At 34.0% G+C, this 27931-nt stretch overlaps 1 protein-coding gene across 2 annotated transcripts in view; it reads right to left on the bottom strand.

The window, feature by feature from the left end:
- The window catches only part of LOC118194612 (metabotropic glycine receptor-like), an 83029-nt gene that overhangs the window by 40703 nt on the left and 14395 nt on the right, over window positions 1–27931 (bottom strand). The window contains exons 2-4 of one of the 2 annotated variants that reach the window (XM_085808880.1): window positions 18421–18636; window positions 1731–2156; window positions 1035–1417 (exon numbers count right to left, since the gene is read on the bottom strand). In XM_085808880.1, coding sequence (XP_085665006.1) covers window positions 1035–1417; window positions 1731–2153 — 806 coding nt within the window. In that variant the 5' untranslated portion in view covers window positions 2154–2156; window positions 18421–18636. The remainder of the gene's footprint in view (window positions 1–1034; window positions 1418–1730; window positions 2157–18420; window positions 18637–27931) is intronic. The other variant, XM_035365787.2, reaches the window with a different exon arrangement.

The following is a 27931-nucleotide window of genomic DNA, read 5'->3' as shown; positions in this document are numbered from 1 at the left end:
TGGTGTTAGATCCTGACAAACTTGAGTCAACCATACCGGTACAAGTCTGAAAAAAACAGGTTGATCTTTCTTTAATTAGATAACCAACAGATGTTGTGTTGTGACTTATCTCACTTGCCTGACAGTGACATCAGAACAAGTCCATGAAATTCATAGTGACAAGGAGAGCAAGATGGCAAAGCCTTGAGAACCATACAAGTGACAGTATGACTTCGTTCATTTCCACCCCCAATTTTGAAGGAGAGCACCTCGGGGGATGGGTCCGAATGTCTCCTACCCTCTTCTCCTACCACCAGCCTCTCGAGTGGACTTTCGCTTAGTCGAATATTTAGAGTGCCCCCATGCCGCAGAGACACTATACATTTACAAGCATCAATATCTTCTACGGGATTCGAATCCGGGTCCTTCGGTATCACAGTAGGCTCCTCTAAACACTATACCATCTGGGCGGCTAACCAACAGATGAACATTACGGATGTAGTTCTAAAATGAAGTAAAACGTTTATCACAATTTTTTTACGTTGCATCGTTATTGTTTATCCATTTTTAAATGAAGTCGCATATAATATCTATTAAAGCGACTTTTCTTGCTAATGTAATTTTGAAAATTTTCCATTGCATTCTGTTCCATAAAAGACAGCACTCAATTTATTATTTTTTTAATGCGAACGAAATAGCAATCAACTTACTTCTTCATAAAAATTCAACTGGATTATCGAAAACCATTCGGGTGGATGTCGAAGATCTTGAGAATAGTTTGAGACATTACGTTTATTTATATTGACGCTAAATCATACAGCTTTTGTCTGCAGAAAATGTTTCGACGTGAAAGAGGTTTGTGTTCAATATTTGATGATTCTGAACTTACGTAAGAACATTATACTTGTGTAAGATAATGTAATAAAATAAAACAATGTAATAATTGTGAAGTAAAAAATCCTGTTGTAAGGTCTTACGATCTCTGCCCGTTGTTCCGTGAGTTTATATATAATAATCTCTGAAAATAGAAATAACAAAGAAGAATATTTACTCACTTGAAATACAGTTCATCATTGCTTCTAGAGAAGAATGGAACACCATATGTAATATGCCACATAGTGGTCAAATTACAGTCAATATAGGGTGCTGTCCAATATCCATCTTCTACTGTAACCACTAAATCAGTACCATTCCCAAACTGACCAAAAAGCTCCGAATAGTTTCCCTCTTGCAGCATCCAAAACCAATCATTTCCTGGCCATCGATCCAGTAACCAGCTTCCTAAACCAGAAGTCTTTAGAGCTCCATCGCTTCTTCTGTAAGTAAAAGGGACAAAAAGTTCTCCTAGCTCGGAAGCCAGAACAATGCTGCTACTTGACAGTGAAGGATCACTTTCTATGTTGGCTTTTACCAGAGAGTAGAAGAAAAGGGCATTAATCTGAGGAAAGAAAGAAAATTAATCTTTAAATTGCATTTAATGATTGCAGATATTGTACCTGATTACTCTTATTAGTATGTGGGTAATAAAGAAAGATGAAAAAAAATTCCTTCTCTTTTAAAAGTTCAGTTAGACATTTTAAAATGTTAATCAGTAGCATAAAGATGATACACAAGAGGGCGAAATCTGTTTCAACCTTTTTTCTCATTCAGAATTTCTCATTCTGAATGAATTTGTGCCATTTCTCATTCAGAATAAGAAATGGCACAAAATTTCAAAATAAAAGTTAAATTAAATCATAAACATAACTTACCTCCGTGTCATTTGGGGCTGTTAAAAAATAATGGTTCAGAATATTGGCAGTCTTTACAGCAGCATTCATCTGTTTTTCAAAATTTCCTAATTTTGATAACTGGCGCCAATCAAATTCTTTACTCGTAAACTCATCAAGAGAAGACCGACGACAAGAGCCATTTAAATGCAAGGCAGATATATTCTCAATATACTGTAAAACGGCTGCTACTGGACTTCCCCTTTCAGATAAAATTCTTACTTTTTCATCTGGGGTGAGGTTTTCGGGGCGTTTGGGGCGGGCGGTAGCTTGAGACAAAGGAAAAGGTGGAATGCCCGCGCGAACAACTCCCATAGGAATGCTACAAAAAATAAAGAAGAGAAGGGGCACTTTGCCTCCCATTGGGATCAAGAGTAGACCATTTCCATAGAAGAGACTCTTCATTTGCTGTATAAAGAAAAAGGAAAGAAAGAATCAATCAAAAGAATTATAAACCATAATTTATCATTTTTATCATAACATCAGCATTTCCATATAGCTACAAATCTAAAAAATGAATGAAAACTTATTTGTATGTTCTAACTATTGAAAAAGTGAGAAAGAGATTCGAAAAGTATCGAAATTTTATTCCTTTCAGTATCGCTTCTCGTATCAGTTGCTGAGTGAACTGAATTGCAAAATAAAAATAAATTTACTTTTAGTTCAAAGATCTGGTAAATAGAGACTTTCTTAATTTCGCTTTTGTGTATAATGAAAAACCAGAGCATTTTCTTTATAAGACAATCTGCCGGTGACCCACTGATGAGCAGTTCTCAAACGAAATTTCTGGAGAAGAGAAATCAGCGTTATAGGAATGATTGAAGTAACCTTGCAACATATCGGTGTTATACACAATGTACTTTTTGCCGTTGAATAAAGCTATTCTTTATGAATAGTTTCATCCGATGTCTAGAAGTAATTTGCTTTCGTTCCGATAAAATTTGCGTATTTCTTCTTATATAGCATGAAAGATTTGTAATAATGAAATAGCAAAAGTTGAACTATTAATATCTAATTTGGAATTATACATTAATTCGCAGTCGCAGATGGAGATACATAATTACACAATACGAAAAAGGGTGCTTAACTCACTAAATACAGGGTGGGCCAAATAAGACGTTACAGTGTTAAACACAAATTACTTTTTTTTATTTTTTGATGTAATTATTTTTTTCTTTTTATAGGTTATAATTGAGTTCTTGGAAATTTATTATGGAACCATACAGTATAAAACAACGTGTTAAAATTATCGAGTTTTTCTATTCTCGTCAACGATCAATTGTTATGACGCAGCGTAAATATCGGCAATATTTTAATTCAAGTGTACTGTTTGGTGCGGTGTTATGGCCAACAGAGTTATCGGCTCATATTTCTTCAAGCATGAGGATGGAACGCCGAAAACGATTCCGGAGCTTCTTACAGAACAATGAATTGAAAACTTTTTGCGGCTAGTGGCGGAGCAGAATCCTTTTTATAGGGATATTTAAAAGACAAAGTGTATGTTAATAAACCAGAGACTATTAGACAGCTGAAACAGAATATTCGAGACGAAATACTGAGCCTTCAACCAGAAACATTACGTGGTGTAATGGAAAACGCGTTAAAAAGAGCCAATCTCTGTATCGAGAAAAATGGTGGACATTTGTCTGATGTCATATTTCAGGCATAATAATTTCCATAAAATATATTTAATGTATAAAAAATTAATCAAAATAAATGATTATTGCAAGAGTTATCCGTGTTTAACATTAGTAGATCTTATTTGGCCCGTCTTGTGTTAACTCCCCATCCCCCCACTGGTACATCCTACCCACACTGCTCTAAACTATGCGAAAATAAATGATTAAATATGGTAACCTGAAATTTTTATAACGTATATAATAAAGCCTTATTTATCGAGACTAATTGGGAGGAACTATTCCGGATAACCTTTTTTTACCGATAACTGCGGTGCTGCAGTGTCATTGCGGAACACTGCTGCCGAAGCAGTACTTCGCAGAGCAATATTATGGAGCCTTAGAATTAATGGCAATAAAATGCGTCGCTCGTAGGAGGTCTTGGATGATGAATTTTTTTATAACCTTACGGCGTTGTAGAAAACTCAATTTTGTATTCTTCATTTTTGGCATAATATTACGTTTTAGTACATTTTGCATAAAATAACTCCAAAATTTACTTCCAAACTTTTTATTTTCAATTAAATTACGTAAGAGAAATAGTATGCATAGTATATGCTTCAAACTTCAGACTGCTATCTAGTCAGAGATTTTACACTCCGCCTATTTTTAGATACTCCGTTAAATAATTTTCGTTTGCACTGCAACTGAAATGGATAATTCTAATAAATGTTATTAAGATATTCAAAAATCCAGCTCGAATCCTAGGAAATTGCTATTTTCCAGTCTCAAGCAAACCTTAGTAGTATTCCAACCATGGAAATAACGTACAAGCCACTTCCCTTTACTCGCAGGATAATATAACCATACATTACAGGTTTAGGGCGGCGTTACTCCGACGTGAAAACTGAAGTGCAAGTTTTTACAGAAAAGTTTAGTTAATTTTGAAACTGTTTTCTTAATAGTAACAACAGTGCATACATTCGTTTGACATTTTCTCGATTCGCTATGTTGAATGACGTAATATGGATGTTTTTAGATGCATAATTTCGGAAAAAGGACTATTTTTGCGCTTGCGAAATATATCGCGATTCTTAACATGGCTACGTATGTGAAAGTTGGCATAAATTGTAAATATGTTCCTAAATATATATGTTTCTAAATGTATGTTCCTTATATGTTCCTAAAAAGGGAAAGTTAGGTTTTTATTTATTTACTTAATTATTTATTTATTGGTGTATGAAAATTAGTATCTCGTTGCTTATGAACTGGTCTTCTTCGTATAATGCCGCTACCCCATCCAGGAGAATTGAGATCTCTTCTTTTATTTCCAAATGTCGGCCTAACCAAGGAACTTTACTTTCATATCACTTCCTAAACTCGTAGGGCAATGAGAATTGTGAAATAAATATTAGTATCGAAGGATGCCTACCAGAAATTACTAATTCACAAACTACGTCTCGTATGAAATTTTTTCGACTGTAAAAGCAGTTAATAATAATTATGAATTTTTGTAAATTAACATATTTCCAGTTTGCAAACAATATTACGTCTATTCTTATAATGCTTTCGTGTAATAAAATACAGGGTGATTATAACTAAAGCTCTGTTTTCAAAAAGCTGTTTAAAAAAAAAAAAAAAAAAAAAAAGAATCACAAGTCTGAATAACCTGAAATTTCATTTGATTATGCATTACAAATTCCCATTGCATAAAATGTAATGGGAATTTGTCTGAAGAAATAAAAAATAGTTCAAAATTGTATCAATAGATGGCGTTGTGTTTGTTTTAATATGCTAAATAAAAGATGTGACATTCGCATCACATATTAGACTTAACAAAAACATGGAATACATGGAGTACCCGTTATTCTGCGTCTGAAAATCTTCTGTCATTGAAGGATTGGCCGCTGCTTGTGAAGCCTTTTTACAAGAACGGTGACTATGCTTCAGCTGCGCTGAACAAGTTCCGGATATCAATGGATGTAAGACGCGACTCTGGTCTGATGTTTATCAAGGGTTTCCGGAGGATGATTTGTAAATTCGAAGAGACCAATTCATTTAACAGTTGAAGAGATGAGAAGTGATGTGTGAGTATATTCAGTGCAAGGGGAATCGTCTGATCTATATAATTATATATATATATATATATATATATATATATATATATATACAGGGTGTTTATATAAAATCTCTATACATTTTTGAGAAATACATCCTAATTCCAATTTTTTGGAGGCTATCTGAAAGAATGCTATCAACAGAGGAAAGAATAGCCATTGTTTGTGCCTGTACACATGATTTAACGTATCAACAGGTGCAGCAGGACTTCGCCCGCAAATTCAGAAAACAAGTCGCTACGAGAGCAGCTATTAAAACCTTGGTAAACAAATTCAAGCGAACTAGTAGTGTTAAAGTTGAAGACCGTTCTGGAAGACCTCTGATAACGTTTGATAACATAACACAAGTTGAGCAAAGCGCAAAAGAAGCGATTACGCGTAAACCCCAGGCATCTACACGAAGACTCAGTCGGGGACTCGATATTTCGCATATTACTGTTTGAAAAATTCTACGCTGCACATTTAAACAAGGATGCCTACCACATTAAAACTGTGCATAAACTGTGCTTAAAGCTGAGGACTATGCAGATCGGCAAGCTATTTGTTATGATTTGTTGGAAGCTGTGTATAATGAAAACTTAATGTATATTGTTCTCTTTAGCGACAAAGCCACACTCCATCTCAGCGACCATGTTAAGAGGCATTATTGTCGAATGAGGGTTGATAAACTACCAAACGTGTTATACGAATCTCAAGGAGACACTCCTTAAGTTAATGTAGGGGCTCAGAATAGCTACGTCTAACCTCTGTGGAACTTTCATGTTTGTAGGAAGGATCAGCACTGTAGAAATTTATCTGGATATGTTGCAACAATATCTTGAGCTACAGTTAGCAACAGATTGGCATTATTGACACTGTTGTCTACCAATAGGATGGGGCACCTCTCCATTTTGCCCTTATTGTGCGTAATTATCTCAATGAAACTTTTTTGATAGGTGGATTGGTCGTGGCTCTTAAGGGCTTTGGGCTGCACAATCACCAGACTTAACTCTCCTAGAGTTTTTCGTATAGGTTTTTGTCAGGTCCAAAGTGTATCGAGTGAAGACTGGCAGCATTGAACAATCAAAACAATGAATTATGGCTGCGGCAGCTGAAATTACACCAAAACCTTTATATAATGTGTTCTGGAGAGTAGTGGTGGCAATTGTGGCTGAACCCTCAGGGAGGCCACATCGAATTGTACTAATTTAGTGTTATGTTGCATTTTCATGTAAATAACTTATATTTTAGAATAAAGCCTGTTTAAGCAAAAATGTTTAAAGACTTAATAAACACCCTGTATAATCGCCACGGTTCGTAAAATTTTACGAAACACCCTGCAACAATACTAGCCATTCAAAATTGCGCACATTCAGGAGCTGCTGCTGACCTAGTAATGCGGCAAATTTTAGCCCTGCAATTTCTTCCTCGGTCAGAAGTAGACAATGTATGCCATATAATATTTTGTGGACAGAGGAAACCCATTTCCATCTCCAAGATTTTATTAATACACAAAACTGCAGACTTTGGAGCAGAGTCGATTCAAATAACTGCATGAAGGGGAACGTTTTTAAGTTGTGGTAGCAGTGGACATTAATTAAAGACACTTGTCAGTTGCAGTTCCTGACCGCGACAAAAATGTAAAAAAGGAAAACAGAAAGAAGAAAAAAAATAAAACATAAGAAAGAAAATTAAGTTAACCTAAGGAACATTCTACTTGAAATTAGAAGAAACATGTGGGCTTAACGAAAACAAACAGCAAAATTCTCACTTCCAAAGCGAACTAAAAGACAATAAAGTAGCCTCAGAAAAATTTGTGCACCACCCTCAAAACATACGTACAGAAACAAACAAATAAAAGAAAGCGTTAGTAACTCATCAACTAAATTAATCGAAGCCAAAAGCTAATAAAGCAGCTAATAAAGTATACAAAAACAAATTCCATGCTGGAATTTAGCATGAAATCCAAACAAGTTTTAATCTGTACTTCTATACGTAAACCACTACATATACTTTAATCTACCAAAGAAATATAAGTGAGAAAACTTTAACCTTATGTAACTCATTCAAAACTCAATCGAAGACAAATTTAACCGTCTTCCAAGATTCTTATAATATTACGTTATATAAGTGTTTAAATACTAGCAGACTAAAAAATTACACAACAGCTTCATCCATGGGGATTTTCATCCTAAGCTCTAAGATAACCAAAATTCATTCAGCAATCCAAGGTGAGCAGTTCTCTCTCATTTTCTCATAACAGCAGGCTACTGAGATTTTGACAAAGTACTCCTCTAAATTACAACTTTAATCACTATTTAAACTTAAACTGAATGACTTTCTGATAAAAGCTAAGAAAAAAACAGAAAGTACCGAAAATAAAATAACAGACAATGACGTATTATTTAAAATAAATCTTTTAACAATTGTGTTTGCATTGCCAAAAGCCTCAGCCCCTTTTTTAACGTTCAAACTCATAGCTGCCTTCAAACTTGAAATCCCTGGTGGCAACTTGGTCCGCACCAACTCGATTCTGCTTTCAATAATATGTAGATTTTCAATCTTTAAAAAGGATTCCGAGTTTTTTAATTAAGTATCTGGAGTTTCTTGCAAAGATATTTGCATGTCATTTGTATCTCTCTTGAAAGATATTAACTTCCATGTCGCATAAAATGCAACAAATCTCCAAGGGGTATTTCAAGAAAAACATTCATTCTTTTCATTTAACAGTAATCAGTAAGTTGCGACATTTTAATCCTGTTATATTTTATTCTTTTTGAAGACGCATTTTCTCGCCCACGCATCTTTCCACCCTCAAACCACCCTCAAAACCACCTTAATTAAAACTCAGATTTGTTTTTCAGCGTTTCGAGTGTGAAGTCCTTGGTGTTATTCACCTATGATTTTATTTCAGACTTTTAAGAGTGTTTAATTAATGAAGTAAAAAACACAATTACAATTAATTTCACATGAACAATATAAACCAGGTAATGAAAATTAAGCAAATGTGCTTTATGGTCTTCAGTACCAATGAAAAACACTTTTCTTTTCTAAGGCTTAAAAATTAACCTTCCCAAAAGTGATTGTTTGACAGATTTTAAAAACGCTGTTACAATGCTCATAACAGCATTGTACTGTGCTTTTGCTCAGCTCCTAATAACTTCTTTCGCCGTAAAAGAAGATTATAATGGTTAAAATTTAAACAGAACGGCCTGAATATGGACCAAACCTATTATCAGCAATAATAAATTGCTATTTTCTCATTCTAACACTATGAAAATAAATCATTTGTAAATATGGAAGAAGGTCTGTGGTGAATATTGAATTTAGTGTTGAAGTAAAATTAAAAGGAATATAAATTATAGGAACATATAGTAAACGCTAAAACAATTATTTATCTTACTCAAGTTAAATTGCTAAAATCATGTAGGCAATTCTTTTATTTCCTTTCTATTGCTAAAAAACAGTGAGCAAATTCTTAAGCTTCTTGCTAAAAGCACTCAAAAAATGTTTTACCTTACTTTGGTTTGTGATCGAAAAGGTCGACTAAAGTAAAAAATTTGGGGGAATATTTTTAGCATTACTTTCCCTTTTTGAAGCTCTTTTTTCAGCAATGAAGGTACTGGAAATTAGAATGCAACAGAGTAATAAGTAGAAATCAGTTGTATATGATATAGTGCTGAGTAAATGGTTCAAAGTATGGGTTTGGAATCAAACCGCTTAAGGATTTAACTTATTAGAAAGTCAGAAATTGATTTCAAGAGTTAATTGGTGTGTGTGTGTGTGAATATGGCAAAGCCTCGAGGGCTATCTGCCTAAGAGGAGGGATGCCTTCGTGGAGGACTTTCTAAGGGAAACTGGCTCGTATACACGTTACACATGGGGAAAACCACGAAAACGCCCATGCAGCCAGCCCGTTCGCGGGATTCGAACCTCGGACCGAACTACCAGGGTTCAGCGACTTTACCGCTCGGCCGCTGGTGGGCCCAAGAGTTAATTGGATACTTATTAATTATTGTTATATAATTCTTTAAAATGAATAATAAAAGAAGATGAGCGATTTTAAATGTTCTGTTATATTATCCTCCTTGTCCACAAAAGAACTTACCAGACCTTTATTTTTACAATCGTTGGTCGTAGACATTTGCTTCAACCCACAAGAGTGTTTTAAGTGACGCAAAAATTCATGCTTACGTATTTTTAAATCTGAAACATTAATTTTGTTTAAAACACGAAATGTAACTTTTTACACATTCTCCCGATTCTTTTACTTAGGAAAATTTTGCATCTGTTATGAAAAACAGAATACGAAAGGTTTGATTCTCATACGACTAAAACTGACCGAGGTATTAAAATCAAGAACCATATTCAAGAGCTGAACATAAACTGAAGAGGGAAATGTTTGCAGTTTTACGCAACTAAAAATAAAATACATTTTAGTAAAAGCTTTCTGATGTCATATATTATAGAATAAACGATGAATGGAATAATATGACGAGTACTTATATGCAGATTATTGTGAAAAATATTAATCAGTAGAATATTTTTCAAAATGGAGGTCTCATTTACAGAATCTTATAGAAATCGTGTTGTAGAAAACACTTATTGGCTTCAGTATTGACACAAAGCCAAATCGTAATTAAAAAGGAAAATTATTTGTAGGATAACGAATATTTGTATGATAATCAGAGTATGAGTCTAAACAAATAAAACTTCGTGAGAATACTTACAGCGTAATGTTAGGCTCTGAAACCTTATAAATAACTAGCATGAAATTGCTTTCAGCATACCAAATTTAACAAAATTGTAAAAAGACACTATCGAATCACAAAAGAATATCATTGAATGGAGTTTAAGAGGAAAAAATCAGTTAGTTTTTATGCCTGCTCTTATTTCTTGTTTTCGCTTTAAATATATCTTTGTAAAAGACTGCGCTGTATGCAGCTCGTTGCACTGAAATCTTTCATTCAGCGTTGGAATAAACCTCCGTTGTACAAATTAGTTAAACTGGATCCTGCCAAGAACAATCCGGAGTCTATTTTAATCAATAAATCCTAACGAAACTTGGCGTGCATTATTGAAATCATGGCGAAAATATTTCTGAAGGAAAAAGTTATTTCAAATTTTTGCTCCCAATAGAAAATGCAGCTCTGTAGAGCTATATTGACCAGAATTATGGACAAAGCGTTGTTAGAAAAATGAAATTTCATTTTACAAAATTATGTGCTTGGCGGGGAAAACATCTGTTTGGAATATGTGTTCAGGTTGTATGGCGACTTTATCAACAATCACAATAAGAATTTCAGGAGAGGAAAAAGAATTACGAGCACCATGCTAGCCTTCAACTCAGCTAAAAAGGGCCCAATTCACTGACATGCGCAATCACTCAAGAGTCGCCAAAGCCAGAAATAACACAGAATTCACAGATTTTGGTTACTATAGCGACTATGCATCTGGAACAAGAAGGCTGGGATAGAAGGAGGAAGGTATCGCAGTTTCCTCCACTACCTGAAAATGAAAAAAAACCTGACTAAAAAGTGGCGGCCACGTTTATGAGATCAAAACGTTGCTCTGCGGTAGGGGTCGGCAATGCGGCGCTCTCGGTGAGATTTTTATACGTCGTCACGACATCGTAGACATACCGAGTTCAATAACCATATCCCTCATACATATAAGACAATGTAATCCCTGCAATGTCCGCAAATAGCAGTCAAGGTCATACACTCATGCACTTGCCACTTAGCATGTAGGTTTGGTTTATGTGATTATGGCAAAGCCTCGAGGGCTAGCTGTCTAAGGGGAGGGATGCCTTCAAATAGGACTTTCTAAAGAAAACTGGCTCGTATGAACTTTATACACGAGGAAAACCACGAAAACGCCCATGTAGCCAGCCCGTTCGAGGGATTCGAACCTCGAACCGAACTACCAGTGTTCAGCGATTTTACCGCTTGGCCGGTTGGTGGGCCCTTAGCACGTAGGAAGAATCTCGCTACTGGTGCATTTGATAGTATATTATGTTTCTGAAGACAAGCTTTACGTATTTTCTCTGTTAGTGAACATATCACGCAAGATAATCGTACTGGTTAAAAGGATTTTCTATATAATCCATTATGAATAATTGTAAAATAAAAATAATTTATTGTTTTAGTAATGACTGGAAGGTACAATTTTGTTTTATCGATTTCAAAGGCAAATGTATCTGCTTACTGTGGAATAATAATGTGGCTAACGCTAAGAAAAGTAACATCGAAAGACATTTCAAAAGCGTTTATTCAAATTTTGACGTTGATTATCCTGTGCGCTCCGAAATGCAAAGAAAAAAGATACCTTTCTTAAAATCATCCATTACTAAACAACAAAATCTTCCAGGCGGTATAATGAATATAAGAGCCCACTGCGTTACCGAAAAGCTCTGTTTCGAATCCCAGAGAAGCCATGAATGTTTGTAAATGTATAGTGTCTTTGCGGAATGGGGGCACTCTAAATACATGGCGAGCCGAAAGTCCTCTCGTGTGGTTTGGTGGTAGGGGAGATAGATGGGAGATCCTCGGACCACTCCAACGGAGTACTGTTCTTCAAAATAGGGGTGCAACCCCTATTTTGAATAAGGAGTAGAAGTCCAACCTCCTTGAGGCTCTGGCAATCATTCTTCCATGAAAGAGATGGAGAAGACAACTAAATAACAAGGCATTTTTGCTAAACCTTTGTAACGGTCTAAAGTTGTAACAACCACATGATTAAAATCCCGACTCCGAAACACAATTATCAAATTATACGAAAACATGCATTTTCTTTTCGCTATAGTGGGATGAATCAATAGGCGTTGTAGAAATGGGTGTTAGCTATTTGCCTAAAAAAATAGCGTCCGATGATTTTTCTGCAATAGAAGAATTCTTTAAATTCTCCCACTAAAGTGGCGTATTCGAGGCGAAGATTTATTTTCGCATTAAAAATTTTGCAACAATTTATTAATTACCAATGCAGAAGGTAAATTCCATTACTAAAGGTTGCGCACGATGGCTTATAAGAATATTGGGATTATTGTTTTACGCAGACAAGCTTCTTCATTTCCTAAATTTAACTTAGCGTTGTCCTACACACCAGGCATCATTATACGCGAAAATTTTTGGTTTCAATGATTTAATGTTACTTAAAATTATTAACTCCATAAGATCACGAGAAATGCAGCACACATTATTTAAATTACCTTTGGGAGAGGAAAATAAAGAGTGTAATGACTTTCTTATGCATAGTGAGATGGCTTAGCAGAGGGAAAATTCGTGAAAGATTTATAAACTTGTTGCCCCAAATAAAAGTTTTTCTTTCATCAAGGGGTGAATATTAAGAGCAAACAGAAAACAGGGATTGGCAGATAAAATCAGGAATTTTTAACGGGTGTTTCGGCTTATTTAAGTGAAGTAAATACATATTGATTTAAAAAGATAAAACATAAAGAATTGTTCCATAAACATAAACAATTTCCAAAATTGCTCACAATTTTTACCACAAGAACAGAACGTGTCCCCAGCTAACAATTCTCTTTTCTAGCAATAGTATCATTTTAAGGCCTCATTTTGCCGTCTTTCGCACAAAGAAAATTTAAATATTTTTGTCGGATATCTCGCTTATAATTAATTACACCTGACTATCGCTACCTGCACCGCAGTAGAGGGGACAACTTTGAAATACTATGTGTTAATTGTACAAATGAATTAAATATAAAATAGCAAGAAAACATTCGCGTGTTGCTGATATGATTAGTTCAAAAAATACATTTAAAACTAAATTAGCCTTACTTAAATCACATTTAATAAAATATTCGTTAACCCATTTAAAAAATGTGAAACAAATTGTTGCGTTTTTCTTTTCTGACACCAGTTGTTACGTTATTTTCTTCCTTCACGTTCGTACGGGGTTCGTATGGATTTGAAGTGAATAACCACAATACTACTTGATGAATCATCGAAACACACTTTATTTGCCAGTATTGTCAGGACAGCTCCAAAACACGTTTTACAGTTGTCGATGAACTACTATAAACACGCTGACACGATCAGCGACACAGCCTTAGGTTATCAGGCTATCACGGTGGAGACAGCTTCACTTCAAAGCACCAGAGTACAGCTCCCGACTCTGCTCAGTCGTTCTCGGAGCTTCACATACTCTCGAGACTCTCCACGCTACAACTCGCGATGTACTCAACGACCCACAAAGCACGGCTCCCGACTCTTCGGTTCAGTCGTTCCCGGAGCTCAACACGCTCTCTAGAAGATGCACTGACCGCGATACACTAAGAGACTCCTTCGGTGAACTCTACGACCTACTCGGCACTCGGCACCGGCTGTCAACTCGATAGACTCCGCAGGGATTCACTCGCTAGACGAGACACCAACTTGATACTGACTAACTCACCACTCTGACGAGGCACACTCCCTATCAGCTCGCTAGGCGAGACACTCACTAACTGACTGCGGATCAGCAGGGTTTATATAGCTTTTGCCTTGTGTTCGAGAACATTCTGGGCTAAACCGGTAAGAATTCGTTCCAGAAGGTTCTCCATCCGTCCATGGCATATCGCCAATTTTGTCGCCAAATGGGAGATTTCTCGCCAAATGTGGCAACACTGCCATCACTTGCCATTTTATGGCAGCCCTAAAACTGCCTTGCGGGGAAGTTATCCCACCGCGCTTGTACATTTCGTAACAATATCATATTAAGTTTGGTTAACAAAATGTTTAGTGCAACATCACGTATAAAAATCCTGAAGAATCTTTCAGAAGAAATTTCTTCCCGATTTGCAGATATTACAAAATTATAATCTGTTGTAATGTTTTTTGGTAAGCCGTTTAACATGTCTTCTGATAATGCATCTGACTGAGACTGGCAGATATTTTGACACTAGTAATACGCATCAAAATAGAATTAGAAATAATAAATCTTCAAGACGATATTGATTTAAAAGCACGTAATAATGATAACATTAACGTGTTTTGGAATTTAATTCTTAAAAATAAATATCCTATTTTAAGAAAATGAGGGAGTAGTTTGCTCATATTTTGCAGTTCCGTATAATTGCTCATATTTCTTTTCAAATAAGATTTATCTAAAACAAAACATAAATCAAATCTCACAGACTCTGATTTAAATAACTGTTTAAGAATATGTAATTTTAATTATATTCATAATTATAACAAATTGGCAGGAGATCTGAAATGTCGGGTGTATCTTTATATTTATCATGCTTATAATTGTCATTGTTGTAACATATCTTCAGCAAGTCATAAATATTTTAAAAAATCAAATAGATGTATGTAAATGTAATGATTTTGTTTTATACCTGTTTCATATTTATGAATCTTGATTAAAAAAATTAACTTGAATTTAAGCTCAATTAAAGAAATCAAGTACATAAGTTTTGAATATATGTTTCCTAATATTGAATTATGGTAAATATTTTACTTACTTTTATCTCTATACTAAGAAATTTATAAGTTTTAAGCATAGGCAGATTTTATACGAACAGTTATAACAGCAGAACTGTTAATCTTGAAAAATGCATAAATCATATTCATAAGAGTTCACAGTGCATAAAATGCATAAGAATAACACATAAGTAGAAAAAATATTTTATTTAACACTTTCAAAATTCATAAAGACAGTAAAAAAGAAGCAATTTCTAACTTTTCGTGAAGATTATCAAACTAATTCTTTAAAGTGTTGAAATAGTATAGTTTAAGACCTAGCGCACATCACTGCATGTAAAAGAACAACGATATCATTTATAAAGAGAAACGTGAACTTATTCTGACCTTCTTGATCTGTGATAACACAGCAACAACCGAAGTTGACATGAATAATTCTGTTTCCTTGTACAACATTTTGTGATATTTCTCCATCTTGCATTAAGCCAATAATTTCAAAATATTCTCACATTTTTAATGCAAAAACCAGGGGCAGTACAAGGAGCTTATTAAGCGACTCCCCGCACATCCAAAGGCGTGCTATCGCTGCCCCCCCGAAAGGAAATGTATTTGTAGGACCCTATATTGGGGCTAAATTGAGGTGCTGATAATAGCGAGGTTGAATTCTCACCGAAATTAGCATATAGATAGTATGAAAGTATCATGTCATTACTTTCATTCTTGCTAAATGAGTATGTACAGGTGGGCCTTGCAGTTTTTAACTGTAACTCCATTAGAGCTTGCACGGATACCTCTTTAAAATGAATAGCAAAACATTAAGCATTGTTGACTGAGGCCTAGACAGTTCATTTGCCATTACACAAGCACTTACGGAAGAGTCTAGGCTTCGAGCACGTATGTTACATTTACTTCGCCAACCATTTCTGCCGCAATCGGAAGGCTTCCTCTCCCACATGATAGAGTTCAATCCCTGATCGTTTCAAAATCATGCTTGTTAATTATTTTTTCGACATCGGCTCTTTTTTTAAAACATAGACTTGATAAAATTTTCAGAAGGAAGTTAGGGCATTGTTACTATTCAGTATGAATAACTACAGCAAAAGCGTATATCTAAAAACATGATGAACATTTTCGCAAAATCTTTCTTTTTATATCAAAAGCATATTTTCTTAACAATGCACAAAATGTGTGTTAAAAATGCCATTTAGTGGCCAAAATTTAGGATAACCTCCATCGGATATCTCCTTCCATGGTCTGAAGAGCATATTAGCAAAATTTTATCCAGATCTGTTTAATATTAGAGGTTCTCGAGAGTTCTGAATAGGATCAATTTTAACTACTCTGCAAGAATTTCATATGTGCCAGTTACGTTTTAGAAGCCCTTAATCTAATAACTCTTTTGTAGACAATTCAGTTCACTATAATTAAAGCTTATAAGCTATAATAACAGAGTTTATCTGTCTTTCGTCATAACTTCGTTTTCAGGTTGTATTGATTTGTTAATGAGCTATTTCTTATCTCATGCAATCCACTTGGTCTTACTGACGAAGGCTAATCGTTTGCAATCAAGTTGTTTTCCGGTTTTTATTATATTTCCCTTACTTTAGTAAAATGAACCCCAAAGCCACTGAAATCATTTACGAAATGCGGTATTATGTAGTTCCATTCTGCCTTCATTGTGCTTACCCTGCTTCAATTTCATGCTTCACCTGTATTTTCAATAGTACCGATAACATCTTTAATGTCATGGCATTTATAATATTCGTTTAATTCAATATTTTCTCCTTTTATAGCTTTTAAGATCTTCAGAAACGTTCAGCGCAATTAATGGCCCAGAAATGCAACAAACATGTCTTCATACATTGCTAAATAAAGATGCAGTTATACGCACAGAAAATGCTAAGTGATCGTTTCATCATAAAAGTCATTCGAAGGAGCTAGATTTTATTACTTGTGCTCTGCTGAAAAAAAGAGGAAAAAAAAACTTTTCTTTGTTTGTTTCTTTCATCGCTTTGTTACAAGGCAAAAAGTAGTTCTTAATAACTTCTACAAGCTTTTTTGTTTGTGAAACGCTATAAGGTATTTTCTCCCAGCTTTTCGTATGCTTTCATGGTGTAACTGGAAACAGGAGGTAAAAAAAATTAATTATACTTTTCACAGATGAAATAAAAGAAGTGATAGATGTTTTAATTTCGCAAATCAAACAGAATTATTAAAAACGAGATATTTTCCGATCTTCAGTTTCTAACTTGTGAAAAATTAATGTTCACCGAGACATTAGATTATTTTGAAGTAAGAGACGTGAAAAATGAGCAATGTGCTTTCCGGGACTCGAACCTGTACCTCTCGAATACGCGCTGAGTGTGCTACCGTTACACCACGAAAGCATACTAGAAGGCTGGAGAAATACTTTATACACTCTCTCTTTTAAAGTGTGTCTGGGGATTAGGGGACCCAATCGCCAGATCCTGGTGGTGATGAATTATTGTCCACCACCTTACCTTTCAGTTCAGGCGCCATTTGTGGAGTCATTAGTTTATTTTGAAGCAAGCGACGCGAAAAATGTGCAGTGTCCTCGCCTAGACTTGAACCTGGGCCCCTCGAATACAAGCTGAAAGTGCTACCGTTACAACTCGAAGGCATACTGAAAGAAGGGAGAAAATATGAAAAGTGAATAGGGATTAGGGGACCTAATCGCCAAATCCTGGTGGTGACGAATTATTGCCCACCACCCTTTAGTTCGTGCGCGTCTGTAAAGTCATTACGTTATTTTGAAGCAAGAGACATGAAAAATGTGCAATGCTCTCGGCGAGACTCGAACCTGGACCTCTCAAATACGCGCTGAGTGTGCTACCGTTACACCACGAAGGCATGCTAGAAAGAGGGAGAAAATACCTTATATGTTTTTGGATTTCGGCAAATTGAAAAAAAAAAAAAAAAAAAAAAAAAACAGCTTTTCTTAGTAATAAAATTCCAGCTATATAAGTGCTCCAGAAATATCTAATTTAAAACCACGCTATTTCAATAATTCTGGACTCCAAAACAAGTTTAAATCTGTCAAAGAAAATTCACAGGTATAATTTACTTCAACAGTATCCGAGTATGGAAGCTGCATTAAAAATGTTTTTAACATTACCAAAAACTGTTCCTAGTAGAGAAAGAAGCTGCAGCAAGCTTATAATAATAAAATAATTACGATAGATCTTCATTTAGTTTAAAAAAATTTCCAACCATGGCTTGTCTCTTTATAGAAAGGTGAATCAAATAACCAAGTAGATTTTGAAAACAAAAGCTATTATTAATAATTTCGCTTCGTTAAAGTTTTTAAGAAAATGTCCTTAAAAATTAGTGTAATATTTTATATTAATTATATTATTATATGTACAATTTCAAATTGTTTATCAAAAAAGGTTCATTTAACTTTTTTATTTTAAAAATTACAAACATTATTATGAGAATAATCATTATTATGAGTATTATATCAGCTGTATCGCTGAGATTGAAAATTATTATAAGAGCTATGATTTAAAATAATTACCTTTGTGTAATATAAAATATATTCATATGCCGTGGATCCCCTCTAATATGATCACCCATGGTTCCAGATGATTGTGGTCCTCTCTAGATGTAATTACTTTAGAATCAGGTAATCAGATGAAGAGTGCTTGAAAATGCCTGTAGAAGGAACCCGGCACTCATGAATGCCTTGAGGAAAAACTTCCACACCAACAAATGCTTTCACATAAAAAAGTTCCTACAGTAAAAGACCCACAGGGGTGGAACCACATTATGTACGTACAGAAAAAAAAAATTTCTTTTATTTTCAATTTATACAAAGAAAGTTCTAATTACTAAATTTCGTGGAATTCTGTATGCTTCAAAATAGAAATAAATTATTAAAATTACGCATTTTTTTAGGTTTTTATAATCTTTTCTATAACTCTTGAATATATTAAATTTTAGCCTTGAATATATTTTTTAAAAAGGAAGCGTATCGGGGCATAAGTCTCATTGTTTTCTCTAAGCTTTACGGAAATTATAAGGAGTATGAAATTCACATGATTCCCTTACAGTCACTTAGGAAGCCTCCGCGAAAATATCTCTTCTCTTAGACAGACAGCTCTCGTGTTGTTTGCCGTAGTCAAATAAGCCAAACCAAACCTTATAGTCAAGTAGCAAGATATCAGCACAATGCCTTTACTTCCTTATAATCTTGTAATAAACTGGATTAACACCGTACAGTTTTCGGTATGATGCATAAGTTTCGTAGTTGTATACATTCCTATTGATAAAAAAAAAAACTATAAATGTTTTCTTTGTAAAACTGATTTTATTTTTGTGTTTGATGCTAACTTTCTGGTCTCTTACAGATGATAAGATAATATTTGAAACGGTTTCAACGAACGTTGATAAATCACACGATAACATATACGCAGACATACTGGTAATGGAGAATTACTTCATGTTTCTACCGTAGAAGCGTCCTCAGCTGAATATTTCTGAATATTTTGAAACCTTACTTTAAGTTACATTCAAGTGCAAATTATCTACTGTCCTTGGAAGATGTTGCCACTGTACGAAGCATGAGGTTTTTATCTTCCATTCAAGCTTACTCATACCCAGTTTCTAGCGTTGCCATTCAGAAATATATAAAATTTTAAATTTATGTTTTAAATTGTATCGGTTTGTAACAGCTAAAAAATTAAGCAATTTAAGAGCAATAAACGCATTACTTAATAATTTAAATCTTTATTTCATTTTTAAGAAACTAATAAACTGATGTGATTATAAATTTATGTGATATAATTTACAATATGTCCAGTTAATAATTTTATGAACCTTTATAGCATTATTTTAATAAATAAAGGATACGTCTAACACCATGCATTGTAAACCTGACGCCAAATCTGTTTAAAAAAAATTTTTTTTACGTGCATTAAAATTTATATTGGGAACGCAGAACTCTTAAGATGAATGCAAATCTTCATGAAAGCAGGCAAAAATTCCTGAATACAATCAGTTTATTTTTATAAGTCCATAAAAGAGCAATACACAGTAACAGAGTTCTAAAACAAATAAAAGTAAAAGTAAATAATATTGTAATATAAGTAATCTACACTTTCAAATCGTAATGGAAATCTGCATCAAGTTAGTTGTTCAGCTGTCATGGTATTTAGAAGATAAAATTACTACTCCGATGAAGCTGAATTCGAATTATAGGTACGGCTTGGACGTTGTAACTGTTGTGACTACGCAGTGCCCTTCTACGCTTTCCCTCTCGTACAATTGATAAGAGAGAAGGGTGTTATCCATTCCCTGAGACCTTTCGGTAAAAGATGGGATGGCGTTTGATAAATGAAGACGCTCGGTTATGCATAATCCGCTGAGTGACTGTGAAAGACTTTAACTACGGAATTATTATGTGCTAAAAATAGTAAACCTAGTAAAGGACACTGGTATAAAACGCACTATTAAATCGTGAGAAAAGGCAGAAGAATAAACAGTTAAACGAGCAGGCGAACACAAGATTTACAAAAAGCTAGAAAAAATAACGTCAAAAAAGGGGGACCGATCAAAAATTTCACAGCTTCGTTTACAAATTATTTCTTAAGAATACCAAAGGCATCAGTTAATTTTTTAAGCACTTGTACACATTTCAGCTCAGAATTGTGACGACAGACCTTTAACTTCGAATGCTAGCCCCAGAACTAAGCCTTTAAGCTCATTTTATCCCTTTCATGTTATTACTTAATTAATTACATTTTAATTACAGTCCCCTGTCTTTTTTTTTCTTTGAGGAGAGTACTTCATGCACATTTCTCTTGACACGGCAGTGGTTTTGTGTGTTTTAACTATTGAATGCTTTTGCTACTATAAAAAAATATTCTGAAAACGCCTAGCTAGTAATTAAATGAATGCATCCATCACCCGGATACAGGTAAGGGTTTGCTACGGTTAAAACAAAATTGGGGTGACGTAGCGTTAATGTGGTAATAAGGCCTTTGAAGCGCTGAGCTCTTAGTTTAATTATGCCACACGTTTCAGGGATTTTAATAAACGTCAACGTCTACGCTAGTTTGAAGTCTTTGACTTAATGAAAAATATTTATATATGGATTGCAGAAGTACTCGTATAAATTATAGTAGCAACTCTTCCACGCATTTATAGTGGGCTGTGTCTTATTTAGTAACAAGTATGCTAGTGCCGAGAAATAAGGTATTAGAATGTCAAGAATAAACAAATCCCAATCGATAACACGGCTAGAAAGACACATCGCAGCAGGCAATCGACAGCAGATTTAAGCTGAGAAAGAAAAGCACTGTCAATATTATCGTCCACTAAGTAATCTGAATATTTGCGAAACGGAGTTGAATATGAACAAAATGAGTCCTGCCTAATTAGAAGTCCTTCGGAGTATGGAAATGACAGACAAAATTAATTATCTTAAGTAAGCATTTGTTTCTGTAACATTCTTCTGCAAGACCATGTCAATGAACTTTTCTCACGCATGTGACTGAATTTTTCTCCTCACGCTTCACTTTGATGGAAGCACCATTTTTGTACGTGCAATACTTACAGCTTAGGGTATTATTACCTAAATTTCAGATATGTAAAAGTCAGAAAAAATTTTAAAGAAAGAATGTACTTCAAAATATACGTGTTAAAAGAAAATTTTCTAGAGATATGAAATATATTTGTATATTTCGCGGAAGTTAAGTTGATCTAATAAATATCTTTCTTCATACAGCAGTAGTATCATACAATTTCGTACAACAGCAAGAGTTAGTAGCAAGTAGAGTCATATTTTAATCAACTAACTTCTATAATGTTTTATACATACCTAAACTTGCTTTTCTTTTAGCAGCGTTCTGTATGAATCATATTTTAAGAATCGATAGCAATTTCTGCACGAAATAATCCCCTAGAATATCAGGATCAGACCTAAGATAATATACACTAACTTTTGCGCAGAAAACAACCCCTAATGACTTTTAAAGAAATACTTTCGGTAAACCAATTAAGCTCTAATATAATTAACATTGTTTAGTATACATCTCATATAATTTAACAGTTTCTAGTATGATCAGATTACAGTTTTGTTTGTTTAATTCTGGGATTGATTTTTCAAATATAAGTGTGCAAAACGGCACTGAACGAACCCGCAGTTTTTCTAGCTGACAGAGGAAATAGACTTCTATTAAGATAGACATATGATAGATAACTTTAGAAACTGATTATTTGTAGCTGAGGGAGAGGAGTAAAGTGTGTTTTTATCGTCTTTCCAAAGATTTCGACAACCACAAATAATCAAGAAGTCCCCCTTTACTTACAAAAGTGTAAGTCAAGGAGATATAGATTCACAAAAAATCTTGCATTATATGAATCTGGGATTTGGGAGTTAGGTATTAAATACGTCTAATATACATAGAACGAAATAAATATTACCAAATCTGTTGCAGCATGGATCGCTCAAAAGAACATTAAAGGTGACCTTAAAATGCACACTATTACATTTCTTTGTGCTAAGCATGTCACTTATCTTAGGAAGATAATCGTAAATACTTCTTACACTGGTTGACATATTGTACAAAGCGCTCGCACATGTTTTGCAAAATATTTAAATGTTTCGAGAAGTCTTTAATTATTACGACTGTGTCTCCATATTGCATTATGAGCTTTAATTAATTATTTGATAATGTCCAAGTGCAACAAATTCCTAAACATTTTAAATATTTTCAGTCAGTGTTTATATATTATGCTTAGAAGATATCTAATAAATCATTACGGCAAGAGCATAGGCGTGATAAACAAGTTCGAAAGAGGCGCTGGGAGGCAGGAACTCAAAAAGAGTTTGCTTAGAACTTAAATTGAACTTAACTTCACCTACGCAGTGCCGGTTTAAGCTCAATTCGGGCCTTGGGCGCAGAAGATCTACGGGCCCCCTTGGCACTGGCGAATCCAAGGGGGGGCTCTTGGATCCGCTAACAAATGAAACAAAATTTTAATGTTTAATTGTTATTGTAAAAATTTATATAAAAGTAAAAACAAAACATTATTCTTATAAAAAAATAGTAAAAATAAAAACAAAATTATAATTATAATATAAAAAATGTAAAAATATCATTCTAAGATATAACATAATAAAAATTATAACATTCTTTTCCGTGATTTAATATTGACAAACTGACGTATGATAGTATCACTATTAAGATTCTCCAGTGCGTTACATTCTATATATAATAATGAAAATGCATTAAGATTTTCTTGACTCAAATTAGACCTTAAGTATGTTTTTATTCTTTTTAGAGCCAAAAAAGATCGTTCGCCTGATGCGTTAGAAATGGGTATCGTTAACCCTTTCTGGCACGCTACCTTTTAAAGTCGGAGTTTTGATAAAAACAAAAAGGTAAACAAAAAGGTTTTAAAGTCGGAGTTTGATAAAACCAAAAAAATAACATAGAAATTTCTTTTCAAACAATTCCTTTTACACCCTAAAAAAATTTGGAAGATTTCTTTGAAAAATGAGGGTCTTAAAAAACTAAACATGGCTAAAATATATAGACTGTTTTGTGTTGAGCTGCCATCTAATATAAATAAAGTAGGTTCAGAGTAACCTATAGTAACTTATGAATCCTTTTTCATTCAATTTTTCTGTGCGTACAGAAGGAAATTTTTAGGTGTGTCCAGATCGGACACACTGTGCTGCAAAGGGTTAGATAAATTTGCAATAGTGTTAGATTATTCAGAAAAGTTGCTTTCGCAGTCTGGACAACCTCAAATTTTTCATAAATCGTGTTTTTGTTTAAATTTTTGCACAATTATTGAAAATGAATAATTTCGTTTTGTAAATATTGTTTGGTTTCGTCAATATCGTTCCTATATTTTTCACACAAAATGTCAGCTGATGTTTTGATTTTCTCCTGGTCTATGGTGAAAAAACATTTAAACGCTGATGTTATTTCTTCGTAACATTTAATTCTTTTTTTTTTTTTTTAAGGTCTTGTCGCATATTACATTAAGTACTTCAATTCTAAATCTTTCTTTCAATTCTCAAGTGATTTCGTTTTCAGTTGTTTCATCAAAAAATACTTTTCCCTCCTTGCTCTTTTAAGTTTATCTTTATAGTGTATGTTCGTGGTATTCTCGCCTTCGAAAAAACGCCTTTCGTTTAACTCGATTTTGTTACTTTCTTATTTCTTCAACAGAGGTCAACAGAGACGTCATCAGTTCTACTCCAAATGATACAAGTACATTCAAGTACACGGTTTGTAAAGTTTCGCTGGTTGCATTCACTGGTTCTAAAACCCTTGTCCAAATCGATGTTAATAGAGCTGTTTCGAAGGTATCCATTTTATTGTACAGAGCCTTCTCTTCGTTTCTAACTGCAGGTTTCTCTTCTGTATTATTGCTTAATTGAAACAAATATTTTTATTGCCTTGTAGTTTTTACGTAAACCGTTTACTGCTTCAAATCGGGCAGACCATCTAGTTTCAACCAATCGTTTTACAGAACATTTACAGCTTTGCACTAAGTTCCACCTTTGAGGGGAAGCTGAAAAGAACGTGTAAACACTTTGAAGAGTTGTAAGATAGTCAGTTACTTCCAAGCTGGACTTGCATGCAAAGTTAACTACAAGATTTAATGAATGATTTGAACATGGTTAATAAATAGCGTTAGGTGACAATTCTTGTATTCTTGCCTATACTCCTGTGTAACACTCCGACATATTTGCGGCATTATCATACGTTTGTCCTCGACAATTTTCAATGTCTAATCCTAATTCATTCAATTTCTTTATAACTATTTATGTTAAATATTCCGCAGCGTGCCTCTCCAACTGAATAAATCCCAAGAATCTCTCAGTTACTGTAATGCAATTCACATACCTAAGAATAAACATAAGCTGGTCTTGATGACTTATATCTGCGGTGGAGTCTACAATAATGGAGAAGTATTTGGCTTCTTTACTTTCTTGTATGAAAGTTTCTAGAAGTTTTATTTTCATCAATTCCAGTAAATCACTGCATATTTGGTGAGATAGCTAGCTTACTGACCCTTTTCCTTTATCTGCATTATTTGTAAATGTTCGGATAATAAGTCATCAAACTGAGCCAAATACACAAAGCAACTTAAGCAATTTCCTTTATGACGACTGGTTATATCCTCAGTGGATCCACGGAAAGCTAATCTTTGAGAAGCAAATAATTCAATGGTAGCAACAATTCTTCTCAAAATCTCCACCCAATACTCAGCTTCGTTCAGCTTTTTCAATCCAATATATAGTATTCCAATAAGGAATGATCTTGTTATTAACCTTGTTATTAACGCAACCATGCAATTCAAATGAGACTTACTTTCTTCGTGAGATTTGAGCAGAATAGTCAAATGTTTCCAATCAGTACATACTTAATCAGTTAAACTATTTTTTTTTTCCTTTTGGAAACAATTTGCGTGGATGGATAACAATAAACAGCTTTACCAAGCGCGTCGTATATCAGCCAGTCTCTCTTTTCTTTGCCTCCATTAGGTTTCATTCTATAAAAGTTGCTTTCATTTAAACTTCTGTAATATATTTTATCTCCGGCATGGTGCAGTTTTTCAGTATTTTCTAGGGAATCACTTTTTAGTTTCTGAATTATCGCATTTTTAATAAAATCGTCAGTCTTAATGTCAGGCCATTTTGATATCACAAGTATTTCTTTAATTTTTTGGAGTACATCAGATTTATTGCCATTTTACGATTCATATGGTTTCTCTTTATTTTTGTTTTTATCTACTGAAGATGCAGATTCAGGAATTATCTCGTTACGCCTAACGAATAAGAACATCCTGCTTCTTGGTATTCACCATCTGTATTTTTACTATTTTTAGCGAAAAAAGTTGTAATTTTTGGTAATTTTTTTCTTAGCCTTAGCTAACCGTGAGATGCATAGAAACTTCCTGATATCTAATAAGACACTAAAAGAACATAAAAAGAGAAACTTAGTTGCTATTCCTAGAACAGAACCTGCACCAAACGAAACGATATTACCATTTCGTCTTAAGAGAAGACAGTTCCCAATTATACTAGCATTCGCTATGACTATACATAAAGACAAGGACATTCATACGAAAGTGAAGGTATATACTTACCTTTGAACCTTTGTTTACACATAATCAGCTATATGTCGCATTGAGTAGCGTAAGTGGTAGAGATAATCTAAAAACCGTACTGCCCGTGGATTCAAAAGGCTGTATTACAAATGTAGCTTATAAGGAGTTATTGTAACCAGATTAGAGGAAACAGTACTTTTATTAAATATATATAGTTAAAAAAGGATCGGAAAAACTTTTTATGATGAATACTATAAAATTCCGTTCTCAGAACGGGTAACTCTGCTGGTACTAATAATATTAATTTACCTTATTCCCTGCTATCCGCTATCCTGTAACCAATTCAATAAATATATCGTTTTCTTTGTCCTGCAGTCCACACTCCATTATTTATGTATAACGTTTGCGTCGCGTTACATATTTGGCAAGGTACTATCTGTAATCCAATTCATTTGCCTGCTTCTTGATTGTAAGTCTTGATCATTATAGTTATCATCCCACTCTTTCCATCCGGTGCCGTACCGGCCTTAAAAATCGACGGACAATAGGGGCATGAACGCGCAAGTGAGAGGCGCGAGTTAATTTGCAAAATTATTTACTATTTCTGTAAAGAATTTTTAGCTTCAACTATCGAAATTTATAACCAGAATTTCTGGTTTTGTCCCGCTTATCCGGGCCCTTGGAGGCCCGCCCCAAGCGCCCTATAGATAAACCTGCACTGCACCTACCTCTAATCTATAATCTAACAATTAGTGATTACTCACTCTATAGCACCCTCACTATCTAATAGCAAATATCATCTGTGGTGTTCTTTCTTCTCTTCTTCTACTGGAAACTAATTTTCATATATCTGGAAGAAATAATGTCGCAGGAAGTGATTCGAAAGACTGAAACAAGTAATTGCTCTAACTGTTAGAAAATGTTTATTTTTTAATCTTTCTAATTTAGCAACAGTTATTAACATCAATTCTTCATTCTTTTTTTTTTTTTTTTTTTTTTTTTTTTTGTTTCCTAAATTTTCTTCCACAATTTCTTTCTTCTAAATAGCTTATATATTTGTTTAATCTTCCTCGTTTCCATAAAATGACGTCCTTAAAACAAAAAAATGGGAGGGGGACAAAATTAGGCACTTTAATACCTTCGTTGGAAAACAGAAACCTTAAGTTCGCGCAGAATGTAACAAAATAAAAATATATTGATGTTTTGGGAACTCTTACAAGGATCTCCCTTACAAGGAGGAAACTCTCACGATGATCAACTCTTACAAGGAGGAAACCGTACATAAGCTCGGCTAATTAAATAATCAACTCAAAAGTCTAGTGAAGAAGCCGTTTTCGTTACTTTAACTCTCATTTGAAAAGCAGACCCTTTATATTTTCCTAATATGATTGTACTATTTACATTTAAATGCAGATTTTTTGATTGTAGAGTAGGAAAATTTCGTAACTCAGATATATATAATGATATTTTAGTACACCTGAAAAAATGTTTGGAAAGCATATTTAAAAAATTAGTCAAAGCTTCCTTGGAATTAAAACATTTTTATATTTTCCTAATATTTTTTATAATTTAAACTTTTTCATATTATCAAGCTGTTATTTTGCATTAAAATCCTGATTATAAATTAGTTACTCTTTTTGTTTGGCTATGATTTTTGACAGCGTTTCATTCACTTAACGCACATTTTCAAAACACTTAAAGTTCTTTCATAAGGGAAAAAGGGACATAAGGGAAACATTTAAACAAAAGAGACTAAGAAAATGTTTTGCTATTAAATTTGAGACTATTGAATTTGAGACTTTCTGAACAGACTATTGAAAGTATGCAAGCGGGGAAAAATCTTAAATAATAATGAAAACAGTAGCAATAAAACTTAGCTTAACAAGGCTATTGAAAGGCTTTTGCAAAAAATCTTATATGCACATTGAATTTTACTTTAGCACCTCTAATGTACA

This window comes from Stegodyphus dumicola, chromosome X2 (assembly GCF_044657685.1).
Source record: "Stegodyphus dumicola isolate Sdum_Otavi_A_Nest chromosome X2, ASM4465768v1".
NCBI lineage: Eukaryota > Metazoa > Arthropoda > Arachnida > Araneae > Eresidae > Stegodyphus > Stegodyphus dumicola.
This window is presented reverse-complemented; position numbering and strand designations above follow the sequence as displayed.